Source organism: Podarcis vaucheri (genome assembly GCF_965113315.1).
Source record: "Podarcis vaucheri genome assembly, chromosome: 1".
NCBI lineage: Eukaryota > Metazoa > Chordata > Lepidosauria > Squamata > Lacertidae > Podarcis > Podarcis vaucheri.
The window spans coordinates 113,806,773-113,828,300 of NC_138759.1; the positions used below are offsets into that span (position 1 = coordinate 113,806,773).

Here is a 21,528-nt window from a genome sequence, read left to right on the forward strand (position 1 = left end):
AGAGGAGGAAAGTGGTGCTTTAAAATAAGAGTATGTTGAATACAGCAGGGTTGGAAGGAACTAAGAGGAATATGCCAGTTTTAAACAATGGCAGACGTTTGAGTAAAGTACTGTGGAGTATTTGATAGCTATGCATCCTTTCTCTCACACATGAAGCAACTGAGCAATGGAAGAGGGAGATGTTAAGAGTATAGCAAGAAGGATTGGACACTGAAACGAGGCTATTTTAAACAATGGCAGGCTTCTGAGTAAAGCGAGCAATGACTGGTAAGAGGGGAGTGGCAACTAAAACAAAATTTGAGTACAGCAAGAAAGGATTTTGGAAAGGCTTTGTCAGGGCAACCCAGTCAGATGGGCGGCATATAAATTTATTATTATTATTTTATTATATATTATTATTATTATTTCTCCTTGTTAAAACTAGTTTGTTTGTGTTTTCAAAACAACCCTGCACTGTCCCTCAGTCCCTTTTTACTCAAACCTCTGCCTTCTTAAAACACACAGAGATACATTTCTCCCCTCAGTGGTATTCCACCCCCCACCTTATTCCCACCACTTCCTCTTGCATCATAGTTTTCAGCTTTTTTTTTTTTTACACCTCACATCCACTAGCTCCAACCTGCTTCTTTGCTGCCAAAATCTGTAAGCAAAAAAAAACCTATCCCCCCCCTCCGCCACACACACATACAAATGTATCAGTTCTGCAGTGTGGGTTGCCATGCAGTTGCTAAGGCTTGAACTGTTATCTCCAAGGTTACTGCCAGCATAATTGCAAGGCTTTATTATACAAAGGTCTCACGCGAGTTGGGTTAAAGATGCTTAAATTTAAAAAAATGAAAGGATGGGGTGTAACAAGAAGTTTGATGTGTTTTAAAAGCATTATACGTAAAATAACAAAGCAACAAGTAAAAAACCCCAATGCGTATATCGTAAGCATAAATATACTGAGCAAGAATTGCCTTTCTAGGTTGCCAAATACACAAGTTGGTCATGGTGCTTCTGCCCTGGATGGGATTGCACCCCCTAGGAAGGAGTGGTTTGGGAGTTCTCCTGGATTCAACACTTGTCACTGGAGGCTTGGGCAAAATGCTCCCGAAACGACTAATAATTACAGTGTTCCCTGCAACTTTCTGATACTTCATTTTGTGTTAAAACGATTAAAATGAATCATTTGCTGTGTTTAATGCAACACTGTGGAAAGTACATTATTAAAAGACAGCAGATACACACATATGAATAGCTGCTAAAGCTTGGATAGCTGCCTAGCTTTAGCTATAATGTTATTTAATGGAGTGCCTCACTATGAAGCAATGCCTTAGGCTGCTTACAGTTGAATTATGCATTTCATGTAGCAACATATCAGTATGTCAGACTTCTGGCATTCCTGGTTTTTTGTTAACGTTTTTCAACATCATTAGAGATGGATGAGTAGCTTGGAAAGGCTCCAGGCCTTTGCAGGTCCACCGGCATATTCTTCGCAAATGCTTTGGTTGTGTTGAGCAAACACATCTGCGTGAGTAAGAAAAAGCCTGTAGACCTGAATAGTTTTTGACCCCATGAAGCTCTGAACCTTGATGACAGCATATTGGCAGTCAGTCATGAATACTGCTGTACTTACTCAATTCTGCATTGATGGATATCCTAGGAAGATTGATAGATAGATATAGATAGATAGATGATAGATAGATAGATAGATATAGATAGATAGATAGATAGATAGATAGATAGATAGATGATAGATAGATAGATAGATAGATAGATGATAGATAGATAGATAGATGATAGATAGATAGATGATAGATAGATAGATAGATAGATAGATGATAGATAGATAGATAGATAGATAGATAGATAGATAGATGATAGATAGATAGATGATAGATGATAGATAGATAGATAGATATAGATGATAGGTAGGTAGATAGATAGATAGATAGATAGATAGATAGATAGATAGATAGATGATAGATAATAGATGATAGGTAGATAGATAGATGATAGATAGATGATAGATGATAGATGATAGATAGATAGATAATAGATAGATATAGATAGTCATTTTCAGCAGTCAGAAGAGTCATTTACCGCAGTGTCGCTTTTTACAATAGTAGAAGAAATGAATGAAAACCGTTTAAAGAAATTTTAAGGAGGAAGAAATAGGGGAGGGCAGATCCTCAGGCCAGAGAGGGGGGGGGAGCTTGGGGCACGGGCGGGGTATCATTCAATTGAATCACTTTTGTTAATAAATGGGATAAAAGGATACCAAATCATCGTAAATTTATCAGTTTCGATTTCCTCCCATGCCTTTCTCCTTTGCTGGGTCAGCTTTTCATACAAGGCTAGTTGACAAACTCTTTTGTACCAATATGATAGCTGTATACCTGAAGGAGCATCCCCACCTCCATCGTCCAGCCTAGACACTGAGGTCCAGCTCCAAGGGCCTTCTGGTGGTTCCCTCACTGTGAGACATGAAGTTACAGGGAACCAGGCAGAGGGCCTTCTCAGCAACGGAGCCCTCCCAGTGGAATGCCCTCCCATCAGATGTCAAACAGATAAACAACGATTTGCCTTTTAGAAGACATCTGAAGGCAGCCCTGTTTCTGGAAGTTTTTAATGGCTGAAGTTGTATTGTGTTTTTAATATTTTCTTGGGAGCCGCCAAGAAAAATATTTATGGCTGGGTACCATAAATAAAATTCTTATTCCTATTCTTATTCTTACTTAAGGGAGACGTTCTGCTCCTCTCCAGTTCCTGGGAATTTCTAGCAGTATCGCCACAAGGAACTTCATGACCAGTGGTTTATAGTAGTTAGGTACAGTACATCCACTCTAAATATCGAGAGGAGAGCTAAAGTTAATTCAAGAATAAGTACTCCAGTGGTCAGGAACAATGTGGGCTATAGTCCAATGAAGAAGAGAAGAAGAAGACTTTGGATTTGATATCCCGCTTTATCACTACCTGAAGGAGTCACAAAGCGGCTAACATTCTCCTTTCCCTTCCTCTCCCACAACAAACACTCTGTGAGGTGAGTGGGGCTGAGAGACTTCAAAGAAGTGTGACTAGCCCAAGGTCACCCAGCAGCTGCATGGGGAGGAGCAGAGATGCGAACCCGGTTCCCCAAATTACAAGTCTACTGCTTTTAACCACTACACCACCCTGACTTCTGGAGGCCACCATATTGGCTAGCCCTGAACTGGATGGGCCCATGATCAGATCCAACAGAGATCTTCTTATGTAAATTCCTTAACAACATAGCCTGTTACGTACATGTTACAGGAGATATTCAAAGAAGGTGTGCCTTGGGCCACCGTTTCAATATTCTTACCTGGAAGCCTGCTCCATTTAAATCACCAGACATCGTTTCCAAAGTATGTTAACACTGAGGGCAAGGCAAGCGACTGCATGCACGCTTTAACCTCAGTCTGCAGGTACAAAAAATGCACAGTAAATGCCATGGCTGGGTCATGATTTTTTGCCATCTGCCCTGCAAATCACTGCCAGGTTCAATGGTCAAAAAACTGTCCCGAGGCCATGAAATACTACAAATAACATTTTGTTTACTTATAGTCCACAGCATGCACATCCCCAAAGAGGTTCTTCTGGCACCAAGTTTCTTGAAATCCTTTTCGTTTCTCCGATTGTTCTTCGCCAGTGGATTTAATTCTGTTTTTCATTTGCCTGTGATGCTGCTGGGGAAAGGCTGTAACCAGTTTTATTTTTCTAGAAAAGGAAGTGCCAGAACTCATCATGAATGCCTCCCTTGTTCTCTTATAAATAGGTAAAAAATATGTAATGGCAATGGCGCCCACCTGAAAGGTGCTGGAACTGAGTTCTGGTGGATTCTGGCTGAAAAATGCTCTGGCTGCAACTCAGTGGTAGAGCATCTGAGCTGCATGCAAAACGTCCCAGTTTCAATCCCCAGCCTCTCCAAGTAGAGCTGGGAGAAGCTTGAGACTGACAATCCTGAAAAGTGGCTGCCAGTCCGTGTAGACAGTACTGAGCTAGATGGAACAATGGTCTGCCTTAGTATAAGGCATCTTCCAATGTTTCTTTGTTATGTTTTGTCAAACTTTCTATTTTGGGTTGTTTAATTCTTTGTGTGGTTTTTTTTTGTTTTAGCATTATATTATGAGCTGCTCTGTGAATCTTTACATTGAAGAGGACGGAATGAAATAAATACATAAATAAATGGATACCAAACACCAATAAAAGTTGAGTACACAGTGTGGAACTAACTGACTTTCTTTCTGATTTTTCCCTATTGTGTTGTGTTTGTCATCATCATCATCAATTTTATTTCCATTAATTTGCTTCCTAGGAAAATCCCAAAGCGATTTTTGAATAAAAACATGAACAAAATATATGTATAGGATGATCTCAGATAGAGAACGATGTAAACAAATTCATATAAAAACATTTTTTATTTCAATACAGAGGCAGACTGGGATAAAAATCTCTACTTAAAATTATTATTATTACTATTTTTATTATTAATGATACAAGTAAAAAGAAGTCGTTAGGTCAAATAAAAAATATCAACTTAATTTTCTGTGTAACTACAGAAAATCTTAAAATTACACATGCATTCCCCTTACTTCAGCACTTAAAAGTATATTTCAAGTTGCGGGTTATATATTATCATTTCAGGCAGCTACAAGTCTGTAAGCGCCCAATGTAGCATGCAACATGTCACATACCAGGAATTCTAGTGAGAATGTTGTCATGTGTCATGTGCACTTGGCCATAAAACTTGCGAGAAATCTGCTAAGCCACCCAGGCAAGAAAGCAGGTGGGCAAAATAAAATTTTGTCCTGAAGCAAAACAGAACTGCTTCATCATACGAACACCATGCAGCTAAGAAGTTGCTGCTAAATAAATATGCACACACACACACATACAAAGGCATGAGTAACAAATGATAATTTGGGTAGGGGGATTTCTTGCTTCTTACAGATCCGTATCTGAGTTTAACATGTTTCTTTTTGGGGAAAGCGTCGCTGCTTTGTTCTGTCTGGTCCCTCTTCAGCCAGCAACAGAACTTATTTCTCAATCTCTCATTTTTTAAGAAGCGCACTTCTTTTGAAAACTTTAAGGATTCAGTCATGCCATTTTTCTTTTCTTTTTTGTAAGGCTGTCCTAGGCTTGAACCCAGATCCAGATAGACTACTGAACTGTGATTTCTGCAGTAATTTTGCTATCTGGGGAAAGTGCAAGCAGGAAACTCCTCTCACAACATTTCAAGGGAAATGGGGTGATGCACTGGCTAATTATTGGGGGATAATAAACATGGACTAAAGATGTGAATACAGTGGTCCTCGCAAGACGAAAATAATCCGTTCCGCGAGTCTCTTCGTCTAGCGGTTTTTTTGTCTTGCGAAGCAACCCTATTAGCGGCTTAGCGGATTAGCACTATTAGCGGTTTAGCGGCTATTAAAGGCTTAGCGGCTTAGCGGCTAAAAGGCTATTAGCGGCTTAGAAAAAGGGGGGGAAAGCGAAAAAAATCGCAAGACTCGCAAGACGTTTTCGTCTTGCGAAGCAAGCCCATAGGGAAATTTGTCTTGCGAAGCGCATCAAAAAACGGAAAACCCTTTCGTCTAGTGGGTTTTTCATCTTGCGAGGCATTCGTCTTGCGGGGCACCACTGTAACATCACATTTATTTTAGCCCTGATACAGGTGCATGTTAAGATTTTTAAAATATTTGCTGTACTGTTAGGTAGATGAAGCAATTCTGGGTCTACCCATCAGGGCCCATAAGTGAGTGAGTGTTTGTATGTGTGTGTATTTTAAGCTACTTTGACAAAACAATTAAGGAAAATACGAGTTCTGTAGATGACACATGAGACCACATTAATTGGTGTTGCCCCCGAGACTCAAGTCCAGTTTCCAGATCTCATGAAAATTGACCTATGATGCCTCTCATATTAACCTGAACTATGGAACAAATATTTATCAGAATAATGAGACCTAGGTGCAGACATGTTTGACAATTCCATTTGTATAAATGAGGTTTCCACTGCACGACACACAGAAAAACAGTTTCTTCTCCGCAGCTGAAAGAAAAAATGAAAATCATTTGCCCCCAATGAGTTAAACAACTTTGTTGAGTCCAGGTGCATGAGTACGTAGGTGGGATATAAATTTCGCCATACTACCACACGTGGATTTACTTAGCCTGGGGATGAGTAAAACAAGTGTGAATAAATGTGTCCTGGATGGAATTTGAGTCAGTGTGGCTGTAGCTTTCGGTGGAACTAGATGATTGGAGGAGTGGTCCCTTTCCTTTGTCAAACTTTCTTCTCCTCCTGCTCCCCCCTCCTACTCCCTCTGCAATTCACTTCAAGAGTGAAGGCTCTGAGCCGGTAATAGCCTAGGCAGCAACCTCAGGCAGAAGTCTCTTCCTCCAGATACAGCACTCGTCACCACAGAACTTGGTGCATCCAACAAGACAGAGGTAAGAATCCTCTCTTGCCTGTCTGCCCCCAGACGACTGCAGTGTTGTGCAAGAGCAAACTGTGCAAGAATTAAGATATCTTTTATAGGCACCAGCCTTTTAGCAGGGAGTTGGATTGCTGTAGGCTTTTTATTGCTCATTCCTCAGACGGTTTGAAACCAATACACAAAAGATATATGAAGCAGATTTATGTGTCGGGAGATCTTTATCGCTGCCAAAAAAAAAAAAAAATCCATGTGACTGGCACTTTGTCTGTGTTTATGCTGGGACTTTGTGTGTAGAATATAGGGCAGTGAAATCTCTGCAAGGAGGGCTAAAACTCCCCAACAAACTCTTATCAAGGCAGTTTTTGCCACCAGCAAGCCATAAAAGTGACAGCAGAGGAAACTGTAAAACTAACTGAAGGACAGAGGCACGGGGCTTGTTTATATCTCTGGTGTGAATATTATTCCTTTTTAAATCCCAATTTCATGTTTGGAAACAGCTCCCAGGGGTTAAATCGAAATCGTTGCAGCATGCGAGTTATTATAGAATCAGGTACTTGACATTGATTTTGGCATCAAATACCAGGCCTTGGGGCAGCTGTTTATATGCAACAGATTCCTCTTAAATGAGACATACTGATCTATATGTAATGCATCCCTCTTAAATAGAAACATATGGGTAAAAATTAATTTGCGGGTGTAAATGCACAATCTGCCACATTCTTTGTTGTCGTTGTTCAAGTTTCAAGCTGTGCCACCACCTCAACCTATGGAAGGCAAGCAAAGATTGCTGTGCAGTTCTGCCTAACTGTCCTTCAGCTCCACTCTGGACCTTTTGACTGCTTGCCGTCTTTTGGCAGCAGAGTGGGACAAAACCTATGGGAATAACCCAGTATGGCATAGTGGCTAGAAAATTGTACTCATTGGGGTAGGAATTCAAATCCTTGATCTGCCAGAAAGCATTCCAGGTGGTCTAGCGCAAGTCATTCTCAATCAGCCTACCTTGAAGAGCTACTGTAAAGTACTTTCTAGATTATTGTTGTTGTTACTTATGACTATTCAGTGCCTCTAACCTAGATGCTGTAGTATTATAGAATTTAAAATGAACAATCTGTCCACATGTTTGCAGTCTACGGACTGTTGGTGTGTGTGTGGAAATGAAATATAACTTAAATACTATAAGTTGCTTGAACTCCTTGGAGGAAGGAGAAGATATAAATTTGCCAAATAATATTTTTTTAGACATAGTAAATATGGCAAAACCTGTTGCTGCATGCAGTGGTATCATTGCAAGTGACATTTCCTAGGAAATGCTAAATGAATGGATCATGTGCTTTTATTTGTTTATTTGAGGTATTTATATACAGTGGTACCTCTGGTTACGAACTTAATTCATTCCGGAGGTCCGTTCTTAACCTGAAAGCGTTCTTAACCTGAGGTACCACTTTACCTATAGGGCCTCCTGTTGCCACCATGCAGCCAGCACACGATTTCTGTTCTCATCCTGAGGTAAAGTTCTTAACCCGAGGTACTACTTCCGGGTTAGCGGAGTCTGTAACCCGAAGTGTTTGTAACCCGAGTTACCACTGTACTGTTTAATTATTGACATTTGTAAGCAATGTACATTAAATTAAAGTACATTTTAAAAAGCCATCAAAGAACAATTAAAAATCATCATAAAACCTTTTCACTAAGGTGGTAACAAGGCAATCTCCATTTTGCAAGTAGAAAACTAGCTTTTGTTTGCTTTGCATTTTTGTATTGTGTGCTTTGTTTTGCTTTCGCAATCACAATTTCTTGTGTCTTTTTGCTTTCGCAATCACAATTTCTTGTGTCTTTTTGGCCAACAAAGCAAACCATGCCCTCTAGGATATGGTGGCTTTTGTTCCTGCTGGACCACCAAGTCTTTTTGGCACAAAACACCAACGAAGAAAAAAGAAATGGAATCAGAAAACAGAAGCCCAAACCATTCCTCTCAAATGCAGTAGAAAAGTATCCCAGTCCAAGTGACCAAGGTGACTACTTTGAATTTTAACAGATTCTTTGAAATGGTCGGTTCTGATCCCAAAGTTTATCTGGATGGGATTGCTTTGAAATGTATTAAAGTCTGAACACACCTGTGAGGATGGACTGTGGTGAAGTGGTAGGCAGGAGTGGCCAGTGTGATGGGGTTGGTGCCACTTCCCAACAGTGGTGTTGCTGCTACTTACTGGGATGGGGCAGGGGTAAAAAACACACAAAATGGCAGCTGCTCACATTCCCTTTCCCCCAAATTGTATTTCACCTCACCCCTGAAATATTGGCAAAATGTCGATTTCAAAGTGGGTGGGACTGCTGAGAAATTGTTCTTGCCACTTCAGCCCAACTCTAATGGGAGTAACATTCTCTACAGTTATCAAATGATTAACCTAGGCCACGTTCACACCATATATATAAAGAAGAGTTTGGATTTGATATCCCGCTTTATCCCTACATTAAGGAGTCTCAAAGCGGCTAACATTCTCCTTTCCCTTTCTCCCCCACAACAAACACTCTGTGAGGCGAGTGGGGCTGAGGTACTTCAGAGAAGTGTGACTAGCCCAAGGTCACCCAGCAGCTGCATGTGGAGGAGCGGGGAAGCGAACCCGGTTCACCAGATTACGAGTCTAACGCTCTTAAGCACTACACCAAACTGGCTCTCAGTGTGGTCTACTACAGTACCATTTTAAACAGTCATGCCTCCCCCCACCAAGAATTCTGGGAGCTGTGGTTTGTGAAGGATGCTGAGAGAGTTGTTCGGAGGCCCTTCTCCCCCACCCCACCCTCCTGCCGCCCCAGAGCCCCAGTTCTCTATGGAGAGGGTAGATGCTTTTGAGAACTGTAACAAACCATAGCTCCCGTAATGTGGCTGTAATGTAAATTATTTACCTGGTGACGCGTTATTTCTAGATGAAGACTGCATTCTGGAAATGGCTTTCCTTCTGGACAGTTCGGAGAGTGCAAAGAACTTCAATCACGAACAACAGAAGAAGTTTATCTTGGAGATAGTGGACAGAATGAAAGGGCTGCAGCTCAGCTCTGGACGTTCCCTCAGCTGGAGGACGGCCTTGCTGCAGTACAGCAGCACTGTCCTCATTGAGCAAACTTTCAGAGATTGGAAGGGCCCAGATGCCTTTAAATCCCGCATCGCCCCCATCACCTACATCGGCCACGGCACCTACACCACTTACGCCATCACCAACCTCACGCAGCTCTACATGACCGAGGGGACTCACGGTAGCGTGAAAGTAGCAGTGCTCTTGACGGACGGAGTGGACCACCCGAGAAACCCAGATATTTTCTCAGCCACTGCCGATGCTAAACACCAAGGCATTGTGTTCTTCACAGTGGGGATGACCAGAGTGGCCGAGGAGGTGGCCAATGCCGCCAAGCTTCGGCTCCTGGCCAGTGTCCCGGCATCCAGGTTTGTCTTCAATCTGCAAGAGAAAGGAGTTGTGGAGAGAATTCTCAAAGAAATGGTAGGGACAAAGATTTCAGTGGGGCCTATATAAAGCGTATATTATACTTAACAGAATATAAGTGTACTCTGCACTTCTAGTATTATAATAATGGTGTCGTCTCTATCCCTGCTCTTCGCCCCAGGAGTTCTTGTTCTCAAAGTGGCCCCTGGTGGGGAACGTACTCAAAGAGTTCTGTTACCCGCCTTTCATCACAGGACTCTGCTGTGTTTTGCTTTATATGCAATGTTTTCTTGCCTGCCTTCCCTTACATAATTCTTCTCCTGACACCTCCTGTACAGTGTCCACTTCTGCCCGTTATTCTTCCTCTATTCCCTCCTCATTGCCCTCACCGAGACAACATAAATTTCTTTTGCAGTTTGTCTCTTTTCCTTCTACCTACTCGTAAATCTCTCTTCTGTGTTTCTCCTCTGTTTCTCCCATACCCCTCCTCCATGCTGTGACCCCTAGATGCTGCTCTTTTATCTCTTGAAGGATGCCAACCACCACTTCCAGCTCCCATTCCTCAGCTGTGTGTGTCACCTCAACTGCAGCATTTCTCAAGCTCAAGCAGGGAGTGACAGCATCTGTCTCAGTCCTTTCACAAATGAGTTGTACCCAAAAACTGACATGAGCAGAAGGCCACACCCTTCACACAACATGGCTTTCCTCTCACCTCCTTCCCATGTGAACGAGAATGACTGAAGAAGGCCATAGCTTCAACATTATCTCAGCTGTGGTAGTTTATTAAACACACACACACACTACTAGATTTTTTGTTGCTGCTGCACAACTTGGTTTCACTTTTATTCACAAGGCCACATAATCAATTCTGAACTTTTAAGGTGTCAATTCAATATTAATGGGTGCTGACTAGGACTGGGCCCTAGACATTTTGCTGCCTGAAGAAAGTGACAAAAGGGAATATGTACCCCTTTGCATTTCATATGCGGAAGGTGACTGGATTGGACACTGACCATAAGAAAACATCCTCCTGGGGGCAGCAGGCTAGTTTAGGGGGTAGAAGCAATATTTCTATCATGACATTCATTCAGTCTTCATTTTATATATTTAATATCATTGCTTCTAAGTATGGTAAGCCCACAACGTACATAAGGGTAACGTTTCAAGGATCGTGCATGTCATTTTCGATCCTTCATTTGCATACAAACTATCCAATCACTGAACGTCACTTTCGATCCTTCATTTGCATAACTATCTACAGTATCCCCCTGCTGGCCCAGGGTGAGAACTTCAGTACATAACAGTGCCTAAAGCCAATATTGTGTCTAGTCAAAACTTAATGGGTTCAATGGCGGGTGGGATTGCCAAAGCCATTTCCCCCAGATCTATCTCTATCTATCTATCTATCTATCTATCTATCTATCTATCTATCATCTATCTATCTATCTATCTACCATGCCTGTAAAACTCAATGTGCACAAGCTAACTGCACATAAGTTATGGGCTTCCTGTAGTTTACAAAGTGCAAAACCAGTTACTCAAACATTTACATGTAAACATTCATAATCAATATTCACAATAAAAGAATTCCATCAAAATTAATTGGTTTGCAGCATAGAATTCTCCAATTTGGATTAAACATCCCCAGTGCTTGAACTCTGGGGACACATTCCTTACATGATGATAGGCTTTTATACAGTGATATTTAACACTGCATTCCTAATTTGTGGGTTTTAATTGAATCTCTAGGGAGCACATATCTATGCCTTGAACAACCAGAAATACTACTCTGCTTCTTCCTATGATTTGTTGTGCTTGTGTACAAGAAATAGGCATATGCTGGCCCTATGTCAGCACCTTCCCAGCCAGCAAAGTCTTTTTTTCATTTTTCTCACAGTGTGCCTTGTTACTTATAAAATAATTAATTTTGTTTGTACTTATTTGTCTCCCCAGAAAGAACTGGCAGAAGAAGGGGTAAGTCTTAACTGTGAACTGGGGACGATGGATTACATCTACAGCATTTTAAATTAAGAGTGGTGGTGAAACAACAAACTATCTTTCCAAAACTATGTTCATTATTACCATTTCAGTAAATTAAAACAAATAGAAAAAGAAGAATAAGTCTTGCTAAATGATGAGCACTAAAAAGTGAAATAAGAAAATGTAAATTTGTTTGGTCTTTGATGCATCTTGTAGTTTCCGGTTCCAGCAATAGTTTGAATATATCTATAACCTAATGCTAACTCCCAAGGGTATCACATAAGAAAATAAGAAGAGCCTTCCTCCAACATGCCAGAGGCCATTTTAGTCTTTATGGTCCAGTATTGTCTTCTCAGGATGCGGGTGGCGCTATGGGTTAAACCACAGAGCTTAGGACTTGCCGATCAGAAGGTCTGCGGTTCAAATCCCCGCGATGGGCTGAGCTCCCGTTGCTTGGTCCCTGCTCCTGCCAACCTAGCAGTTTGAAAGCACGTCAAAGTGCAAGTAGATAAATAGGTACTGCTCCGGCAGGAAGGTAAACGGCGTTTCCGTGCGCTGCTCTGCTTCACCAGAAGCGGCTTAGTCATGCTGGCCACATGACCTGGAAGCTGTACGCCCGCTCCCTTGGCCAATAAAGCAAGATGAGTGCCGCAACCCCAGAGTCAGCCACGATTGGACCTAATGGTCAGGGGTCCCTTTACCTTTATTTATTACCTTTATTGTCTTCTCACAGTGGATAACAAGATGCCTGTGAAAATCACACAAGCTGGACACAATCACAATTATAATGTCCTGATTGTGGTGCTAATAAATTGGCTTTCCAAACCATACTGCCTCTGATCCTGGACATAATACAGTCCTCATGACTAGTATACATGGATATTCTTGAAAGAAGGGTTTGTCTCATCCCTTTTTTTAAAAGCCATCCAGGTTGGTGGCAGTCACAACATCTTGTGGTAGCAAAGACCAAAGTTTAACTCTGCTGTATATGAAAAAGAACCAAATCACTGTTGTTAGAGTACCTCTACACCACACAGACATTTGAGATTCCGTCCAGCTATAGTTCACCCAGGACTACTAGAAAAATCTGAAATGGAGATATTTGTAAATTTATCACTTCAATAGGGAACACAAAATTCAGCACCAGCCAGAAAGCTGAAACATGAACAAGAAGTATGGATTCAATAATGAAATGAGAAATGTAAGTTTTGACTGTGTTGTGGGGAAACTGTGAAAATATTGATTAGAAAACTGTACCGTAAAACAGCATCCATTTTCAGTACTGTAAAGCAATAGGATGCTCTTTCAAGATTAGATCTCTCCTACTTATGGTTAAATAAATAAATCATAGGAAAATAAAAGAGCTGTAGAGCTTTCTGCCTAGGTGGGAACTGATGATTAATTTGTATGGTTATTTCTATTTCAAGTGTCCCCAGCCTCCTATATGTAACTGTGAAAAAGGTGAAAGGGGTCTTCCTGGCCCTGCTGTAAGTATCTTTTCCCCCCATTTACTTTCTTCTTATTTTATTTATCTTATTAAAAAATTATACACTACTTGATTGTAAACAATCCCAGAGTAGTTTACAAAAACCGCTTATTTTTTTCATTGCAAAATTAAAAAATAAATCTTTTTGGTGGCATTATTTTATTAATTACCAGTATTATCTATTTCATTAAATACATATTCAGAGACAACAGCTGAGTGATCCAGAGAGAATAAGATGTTCATTCATAAATGATAGGGTCCTTGATTGTGTGGAAAGCCTTCACATTCAGCTGTACAGATAAGGGCTACCTACATAACAGCTATAATGTAATGCTAAGCCAAATCATGGTTTAGTGTGAATGTGAAAATGTAAGGGTTTTTCATGAAGAGATTGCAGCTGGAAAGGGAAAATCAGCATTATATGATGGGGGGGGGGGAATATAAACTGGCATGTTGATGCCAATGATGTGTGAACGTTACTGAAACCCTGCGCGCATGAGAATCACCAGTCTCACAATAAACACCTGTCTGGAAGGGACTGCTTCATGGTCTGACAAAAGACAGAAGAACCACATGAAAAATATAGCATGGCAATGATTGGATGATGGTGCCATGAAGATGCCCTACAAAAAGCAACTGAGCAAAGCATGGCAATTTCACACTAAATGCCAAGTGTTGAAGCACCTTTAGAATCAAATCATGGTGTGTGTCCCCCCCCCCGCAAAGAGTCTAAGAGCACTTCCAGCCATTAGACTCTTTGGGATGGGGTTCAATCTCATGTTGTGTGGTTGTAAGTGGCTTGGGAGGTCTTGTGCAACAAACTTGCTTCCCCAAAAGATTGGATATATTTATTTATTAATTTGCAACAAGTACAGTGGTACCTCGGGTACTTACTGTATTTTTCGCCCTATAGGACACACTGTTTCTCCTCCAAAAATGAAGGGGAAATGTGTGTGCGTCCTATAGGGCGAATGCAGGCTTTTGCTAAAGCCTGGAGAGCGAGAGGCATTGGTGCGCACCGACCCCTCTCGCTCTCCAGGCTTCAGGAAGCTATCCGCAAGCCTTGCAAGCCCGGCGGAAGTTCCCGCAGGCTCACAAGGCTTGCGGGCAGCAGCCTGCAGCCCCAGCGAGTGTCTGCAAGCCTTGTGCGCCTGGCAGGAGGTCCCGCTGGGCGCGCGAGGCTTCGGGCGAGTGTCCGCAAGCCTTGCGCGCCCGGCAGGAGGTCCCGCCGGGCGCGCAAGGCTTGGGGCGGCAGCCTGTCGCCCGAAGCACGGGGAGCCCTCTGGAGGGTGCCCCGTGCTTCGGGCAGCTGTGTGCAAGGCTTGGGGCGGCAGCCGCGGCGGGGGGGGATTTTTTTATTCATTCCCCCCCCAAAAAAAGCTGCGTCCTATGGGCCGGTGTGCCCGATAGGACGAAAAATACGGTAATTCGTTCTGGAGGTCCGTTCTTAACCTGAAACTGTTCTTAACCTGAAGCACCACTTTAGCTAATGGGGCCTCCTGCTGCACCGGAGCACAATTTCTGTTCTCATCCTGAAGCAAAGTTCTTAACCCGAGGTACTATTTCTGGGTTAGCGGAGTCTGTAACCTGAAGCATATGTAACCTGAAGAGTATGTAACCCGAGGTACCACTGTAGTGGGAAAATGCACTGGAAAGTGTAGGGTTTTGTTATGTATTTTTGTGCTTTTCTACTGTAAACCACCCTGTGATCCTCAGATGAAGGGTGGTATATGAATGTAATTAACAACAACAACAACAACAACAACAACAACACTTGCTTTAGCATAACATCATCTAATTGCACAGGGTGAATGCTTAATAAAAAATGGGCACCTGGAAACACCCTAACAGAAAACATATGTTCATGAAAACATTATTATCTACCAATGAGCTGTTTAAAAGCTGAGAATGACCCGGGAAAATGCATTCTGACCAATATAGCTCTTGCACTGATTGGAGCATGACTTGCTTTTAAGCTTCAGGTGTGAGAGGGAAATCTTTAGAACTTTACTTATTTCCTGCACTCATAGAATCATTTTCTTAATAGTAAGAATATAAACCAAGGGGTCTCTCCCCTTTCTTTGCATGTTTAAAAATGCAATTAACAGATGAAGTTTAAACACAAGGCATTTCATTTAACTCCCCTCTGTTGCTTTTCTGCTTCCAGGGTAAAAAGGGTCGTCCTGGTGATGATGGAGCCCCTGGTCCAAAGGGCGTGAAGGTAACGTGACATTTGATTTAATTGAAATGCTCATTGATTAACATTAGTAATTTAAGACAAGAGGATGTTGAAATAAAAGCATGATCAGTCGCCACATGGGAGTTTACAACTGAGGGGGTATAAATCATTCTAAATCAGTGGTTCCCAACATTTTATTTTGGACCCACCTAAGAATCTCTAAAACCCTGATACACCCCCCCCCGTGACATATAATTCTTATTATTCAAAAAGTGAACTCCTATTCATGTGGAGGAAGCCTAAAAGGCCATTAACTGTTAATAACTCATTCTCGAATTGCCTCCTTTAAAAATCAAAGTGCCCCCCTGTGGGGGGTGGGGGGTTGCCCCATGTTGGGAACCACGGTTCTAAAACATTCACATTTCTGAATATGAATTATGTTTTGCATTGAAGATGGAGCTGGTTTGAACAGCAGGGTACATTTTTCCTATCTGGTTTTCAGCAATATGTAATGTAATCTTAACTTAAATTGAGAACATTTTCACTGACTACAGAACGTTAAGCAAAGTAATAACCCAACACCCTGATGCTTCTAGGGGGAGCCAGGCTTAAATGGAATTCCAGGAAGAGATGGAACAGAGGTAAAAAAATGTGTGTGTGTGTGTGTGTGTGTGTGTGTGTGTGTGTGTGTATTCTATTATGTATTTATTTACTTTGAGGGAAACTCTGTTATTTAAAAACACATCTGCCCCATATATATCACTGCTCCTTTTTGATCTCATTTTTACTTTTTGGGTATGCCTTCTTAAAATGCAAGAGAATATAAAGAAGGGTGTGAAGAAAATAACTTGTAAGCAGCAATTTCAAAGGGCAATAAAATGCATTAAAAGGCTGCTCATTCTACTCATGGTTATGTAAGATCCACTTTGAACAATAACTTAGCAACATGTGAGCCATTGCTACTCCCAAGTCCTAAGGTCTCACATCAAACCTCTGTCATGTGATTCAGGTTGCTCGTGTGCTTCCAAATCATGTCAGCAATATTTCTGCTGTATTTCCAGAACTGGAATCACACAGGAAATGGCTGGCTTTTGGCACTCGCAATGATACCCAATGGCATTTGCAGAACCAGCTTTTTACATATTTTCATACTCACTCTACACACAAGAGCTCATTGGTCTGTTTTTGGAGTGTTTTTCATCACACAGATCTAGTGATGGAAAGCAGCACCCGTTCTGAAATTTGCAGAGCAACTCCTGAAACTTTTCTAGGGTTTGGTTTCTAACGAAACAGAGGGAAAGGGCAGTGCCTCCCCACCCCAAAGGCAAAGAGACCCTAATCACCAAATGCAAGCCAAGCAAGCTGGATGGAGCCAGCCAATAAATTTGTCATTTCTGTTACTCATTCTAAAACTCTGGATTAATAAGTAAGATTTACTTTCCTAGTACTTGCTGTAAATTTTGCTGCTGCTGCTGATATATGTATATATACCACACCTTTTCCCTTGACAGGGATTCAACGCGGCTTACAGATAAAATAGGAGCAGCTAAAAACATAGCTGGGGGCGGGGGGAGCAGGAACAGAGAATTAGTGATTACTGTTTAGTGTCAGTAGCAATTTAATCAATATGCATTCTGCTCTTCTTCTTTTTCCCATCAGGGAAAGTCTGGATACAAAGGAGAAAAGGTACAGATTTTTCGCCTTCTTGAATCAACTAGGTGCTTCATGCTAAAGACCAATACAGCCATATTGATTTGAGGACAAAGAATTTAGCATCTGAAATAGAATGGGAATGGGTGGGGGATAAAGCACTGGCAAGGACATTACACATTTTTCAAAAGTTCTGACATAACATTAATGATTGATTGCGTTTTCTCAATCTAAGGGTGAAAGAGGCGAATGTGGAACACCAGGAATAAAAGGCGACAGAGTAAGTAACTATCTGATGGTCAACTACATCAGATTGTAATGTAAGGACTTGTATAATCAGAAATGGTAACGCTCATAGAACTTCTAGGCCCAGTGCTACAATAGTAGTGTGAGCAATGTGTAAAGGGAAGGGAAAGGTAAAGGGGACCCCTGACCATTAGGTCCAGTCGTGGCCAACTCTGGAGTTGCGGCGCTCATCTCGCTTTACTGGCCGAGGGAGCTGGCGTACAGCTTCTGGGTCATGTGGCCAGCATGACTAAGCCGCTTCTGGCGAACCAGAGCAGCGCACGGAAACGCCGTTTACCTTCCTGCCAGAGCGGTACCTATTTATCTACTTGCACTTTGATGTGCTTTTGAACTGCTAGGTTGGCAGGAGCAGGGACCGAGCAACGGGAGCTCACCCCGTCGCGGGGATTCAAACTGCCAACCTTCTGATTGGCAAGTCCTAGGCTCTGTGGTTTAACCCATAGCACCACCCGCATCCCTTTGTGTAAACAATACCATTATAATAATTATTATTAGCCCTTATAGCCCACCTTTCCTCCAAGGAACTCAAGGTAGTGTACTTGGTTATCCCTCTCCTCATTTAATCCCCACAACAACCCTTTGAGGTAGGTTAAGCTGAGAGGCAGGATCTGGCCCAAGGTCACCCGGTGAGCTTCATGTCTGAGTGGGGATTTGAACCCTGGTCTTCCAGGTCCAGGTCTGACATTCTAACCACTATACCACACTGGGTGTCATGGGTAGGAGCAGGGAGAAAGAGAGACTTATGGGGGAGAGAAAATAGTCCTGAAATGCTAGGTACATATTTGCAGAGAGTGTGATAATACAAACTGGATTTTTAAATATCTAGTTTGACGTTAGCCTTTCTGCCCACGTTTCAATTATCCTTCCCACATTTGAATCATTTTGTTTTTCCCTTGCTGGTGATTCACTGTACGGTTTCGAATATTTTGCACTGTATATGGGCTCACATATAATTTCTCCTCTTATCACTCAGGGTCCAGAAGGCCCAGGTGGACCAAGAGGCCTCCGAGGTCTTCAGGTAAATGAACAAAGAGTGGAAGTGCTTTGCTTCAAGACTGTGCTAGCTGCCATCTTTCTGAAGCTAAATTGTCCCTTCTCTGAATTATATGTTGGCTGTCAGTCACTGATGCCAACTTCCCATCCCATCACTCTTCATGTCCCTGGAACTGTGGGCTATCTATATCCAACTGATCACTGCACTCTGCAGGTGAGGACTTCCTGTAGATACTTCTCATCCAGAAGTCTGTTCTGTACAGTGTAGGAATCAGACCTTTAGTGTGGCGGCACCTCCCCTTTGAAACTTTCTCCTGTTACGTATCAGACCGGTACCATCTCTAGTATTATGTTTTTAAGGTGCCTATTGAAAACCTTCCTTTTCCAACAAGGCTTTTAAGTGGAGATTTTTCTGTCTCTCTGTGTTTGTATTGGGCTCGAAATATGTTTTTATTGTTGGTGTTGTCATAGTCAAATCACTTCAGGATGTTTTATGGGATGTGCTTAATAAATGAAATAAATCAGTAACCCATGGTTAACAGCAGATGAATGACTGACCTTCTGTTTCTTCCTGTATTTAGAGAACTAGTCTCTGTAGTCCTCACATACCCTTAACAAAGGGTGTGGGGAACACACATGGGGGGGGGTTGTGGTCACAGAGAAGGGAAAGCCTTTTCACAGCCATTTTCTTTAACCATTAGCCTAATACGGTTAAGGTAGCAATGCCCAAGTCAGGATTCTACAGCAAGCTGAAAGACCTTTCTTGTGGGTTGCCAGTCTGCTAGTAATGGGTTTTATGAGCTAAAAGCACAACAGACTGAAAGAAACTTACAGATCAGAGCTTCAAATGGAAAAAAACAAATGCATATGATACAGGTTTTTGAAGGCCATGAAACGAAAGGCAGTGTAATCATCTCCAATGCAAAACAAACCAGGATAAACAGATGGTAAGTGAATGTAATAGGCAAATATCACAATTATTTGAACACTGAATAAACTGTTTTGTGTGGATTGAAGTAAAACAGTCATATTCCTATTTAACGATGCACTCGGCCAAGGTCTTTTTAAAAAATAAATAAAAAATGCCTTCCTGTTTAACAGGGTTCCCAAGGACTGCCTGGAGACCAAGGACCTGAAGGAATGCAAGGATCAAAGGCAAGATTCTTAACATTAATTTAATTCTAAACGCTGTGAGAAACTGCTGCTACCTTTGCAATTTTGGGGCCCACTTTTGCTTTCACTCACGTTGGCCCGGTTCATGCACCATATGAAACTGGAAAACCAAAAACTGTTAAAAAGAAACATGGTGCCCTGCAGATGTTGTTGGACTCCAACTCCTCTCAGCCCCAGCCATCATGACAAATGGTATGGGATGATGGGAACCGTTGGCCAACAACCTATGGAGGTTTCCACACTGGCTGCCCCTGTAAACCATGGCTTGGAAACCCATTGCCTTCCAGGTGTGGTTGGACTCCCCAGTTCCCATCAACCTCAGCCACCATGGCCAATGATCAAGGATGATGGGAATTGTAATCTGGTAACATCTGGAAAGGCCCACAAGCTCTTCATCCCTGAGGAAAATGTTGCTACTATTCAGATATTTCCTCTGCTATGAATTCTATCCATCTTAGCTGTGCTGAAACTGACTTTTCCGGCCATGTCTGCAAAACCACCAAATGGAACATCTAAGAAGCAAGAATCAACTCTGTTGTCATTCAACAGTGAGATGTCATATGACATTCCACATCACAAAAAAATCCCCTTCAAGGCACTTCAGCCCATTCAGAGCTTTGTATGGCTTTAAGCCGCAGGGAACCATTAAAGCACAGCTCATAAATAACACCTTGTTGAGGCTTTTTATGACACTTGAATTTCTTCTCAAAAGCAAGAGAAAGCTATTTTTTCTCCAGGCCATCTCTCCAACAATGGGACAGAACATGAGTATTAATTAGTAAGAAATAGATCCACACACAACTGCTTTCTTCCACTTTGAGATTATTTTTTGTTACCATGCTGTTCTGTATTCCATGAGGAAAACAGTCTTCATAGCAATTCAGCTTGCGTTTGGCTTTCATGCTGGTTACCATGCATGTAGCAACCCAGAAGGTCACATTAGACTCTTTCAAAAGTGCTTTTTTTGAGAAGAGCATGGAGAGGGGGGTTGATTGTAAAATCCGCTTCAAGTTGGGCACATGTGGTTGGGTCAGTTTCCATGTGGGCAATTTCCAATTTTGCATCTATTACTTTCATCCCCAATTAAATTTTAGTGTCATATTCTGACATGGCCAGGGTTGGCATGAGGGGGGCATCAATCCCCTGCCCCTGAACTGGATCACCACAAGGGCCCAGATGCCCAGCTGTAACACCTCCCACCGCGGAATATTAGCGGTTCTACCCCAAAAAGCACTGCTGTGCATTGATGAAATAGCACACTAAAAAATATATTGGTGCAATCATATGCTCAGTCACATCAAGACTGCTTTTCTTTTTCTTTTTCTGGCAGTGTATCAGCGGGGCCATGACATTGTTCAAGGGGCAAAAGATGCAAAGGAACTGAAAGCTGCAACATAGTGGGCACGCTCTGATTCCAGAATTGATTTTAGAAATTATCCTTGTTAAACTGGAATTCACAAGCAGGGCAAGACAGGGCGGTGCAAACCAATGTTCAATGCAGGAGCACAACAAGGAAAACCCACTCATCTTTTCTACTTCTGCTAATTCCTTCTATGTTTGGATGTGTTTCCCAGTCTTGTTTCATTTATTATTCCCACTCCAAGCAATCTGCCAGTTTTATCATGGCAGAAGCATTATGATACATATTGCGAAAGCAATGCCCCCACAACCTACAAGCATTTAACTTGCGCACATTCAGCTTTACACGTGTGGCAAAAAATTAAAAGGGGGTTGAGGTTCCAGGAAAAATGGCTTTGGCAATCCCATTTAAGATTGAACCCCAATTGACCATACAGAATTTGGCTTTGGAACTTAGCCCCAATATAAATTGTGGTCTTATTGTACCTTAGTTTAAGGGCAGGAGGGAGGGAGGGAGGGAGGAGCA

At 42.0% G+C, this 21,528-nt stretch overlaps 1 protein-coding gene across 1 annotated transcript in view; it reads left to right on the forward strand.

Moving 5' to 3' along the window:
• The first annotated feature begins 8,247 nt into the window (after window positions 1–8,247).
• LOC309540320 (uncharacterized protein) overlaps window positions 8,248–21,528 on the forward strand; it is a 39,821-nt gene continuing 26,540 nt past the window's right edge. The window contains exons 1-10 of the mRNA XM_082237119.1: window positions 8,248–8,451; window positions 9,365–9,933; window positions 11,830–11,850; window positions 13,284–13,343; window positions 15,510–15,563; window positions 16,118–16,162; window positions 17,181–17,207; window positions 17,407–17,451; window positions 18,451–18,495; window positions 19,572–19,625. Of these exons, the coding sequence (XP_082093245.1) occupies window positions 8,295–8,451; window positions 9,365–9,933; window positions 11,830–11,850; window positions 13,284–13,343; window positions 15,510–15,563; window positions 16,118–16,162; window positions 17,181–17,207; window positions 17,407–17,451; window positions 18,451–18,495; window positions 19,572–19,625 (1,077 nt within the window). The 5' untranslated portion in view covers window positions 8,248–8,294. The remainder of the gene's footprint in view (window positions 8,452–9,364; window positions 9,934–11,829; window positions 11,851–13,283; window positions 13,344–15,509; window positions 15,564–16,117; window positions 16,163–17,180; window positions 17,208–17,406; window positions 17,452–18,450; window positions 18,496–19,571; window positions 19,626–21,528) is intronic.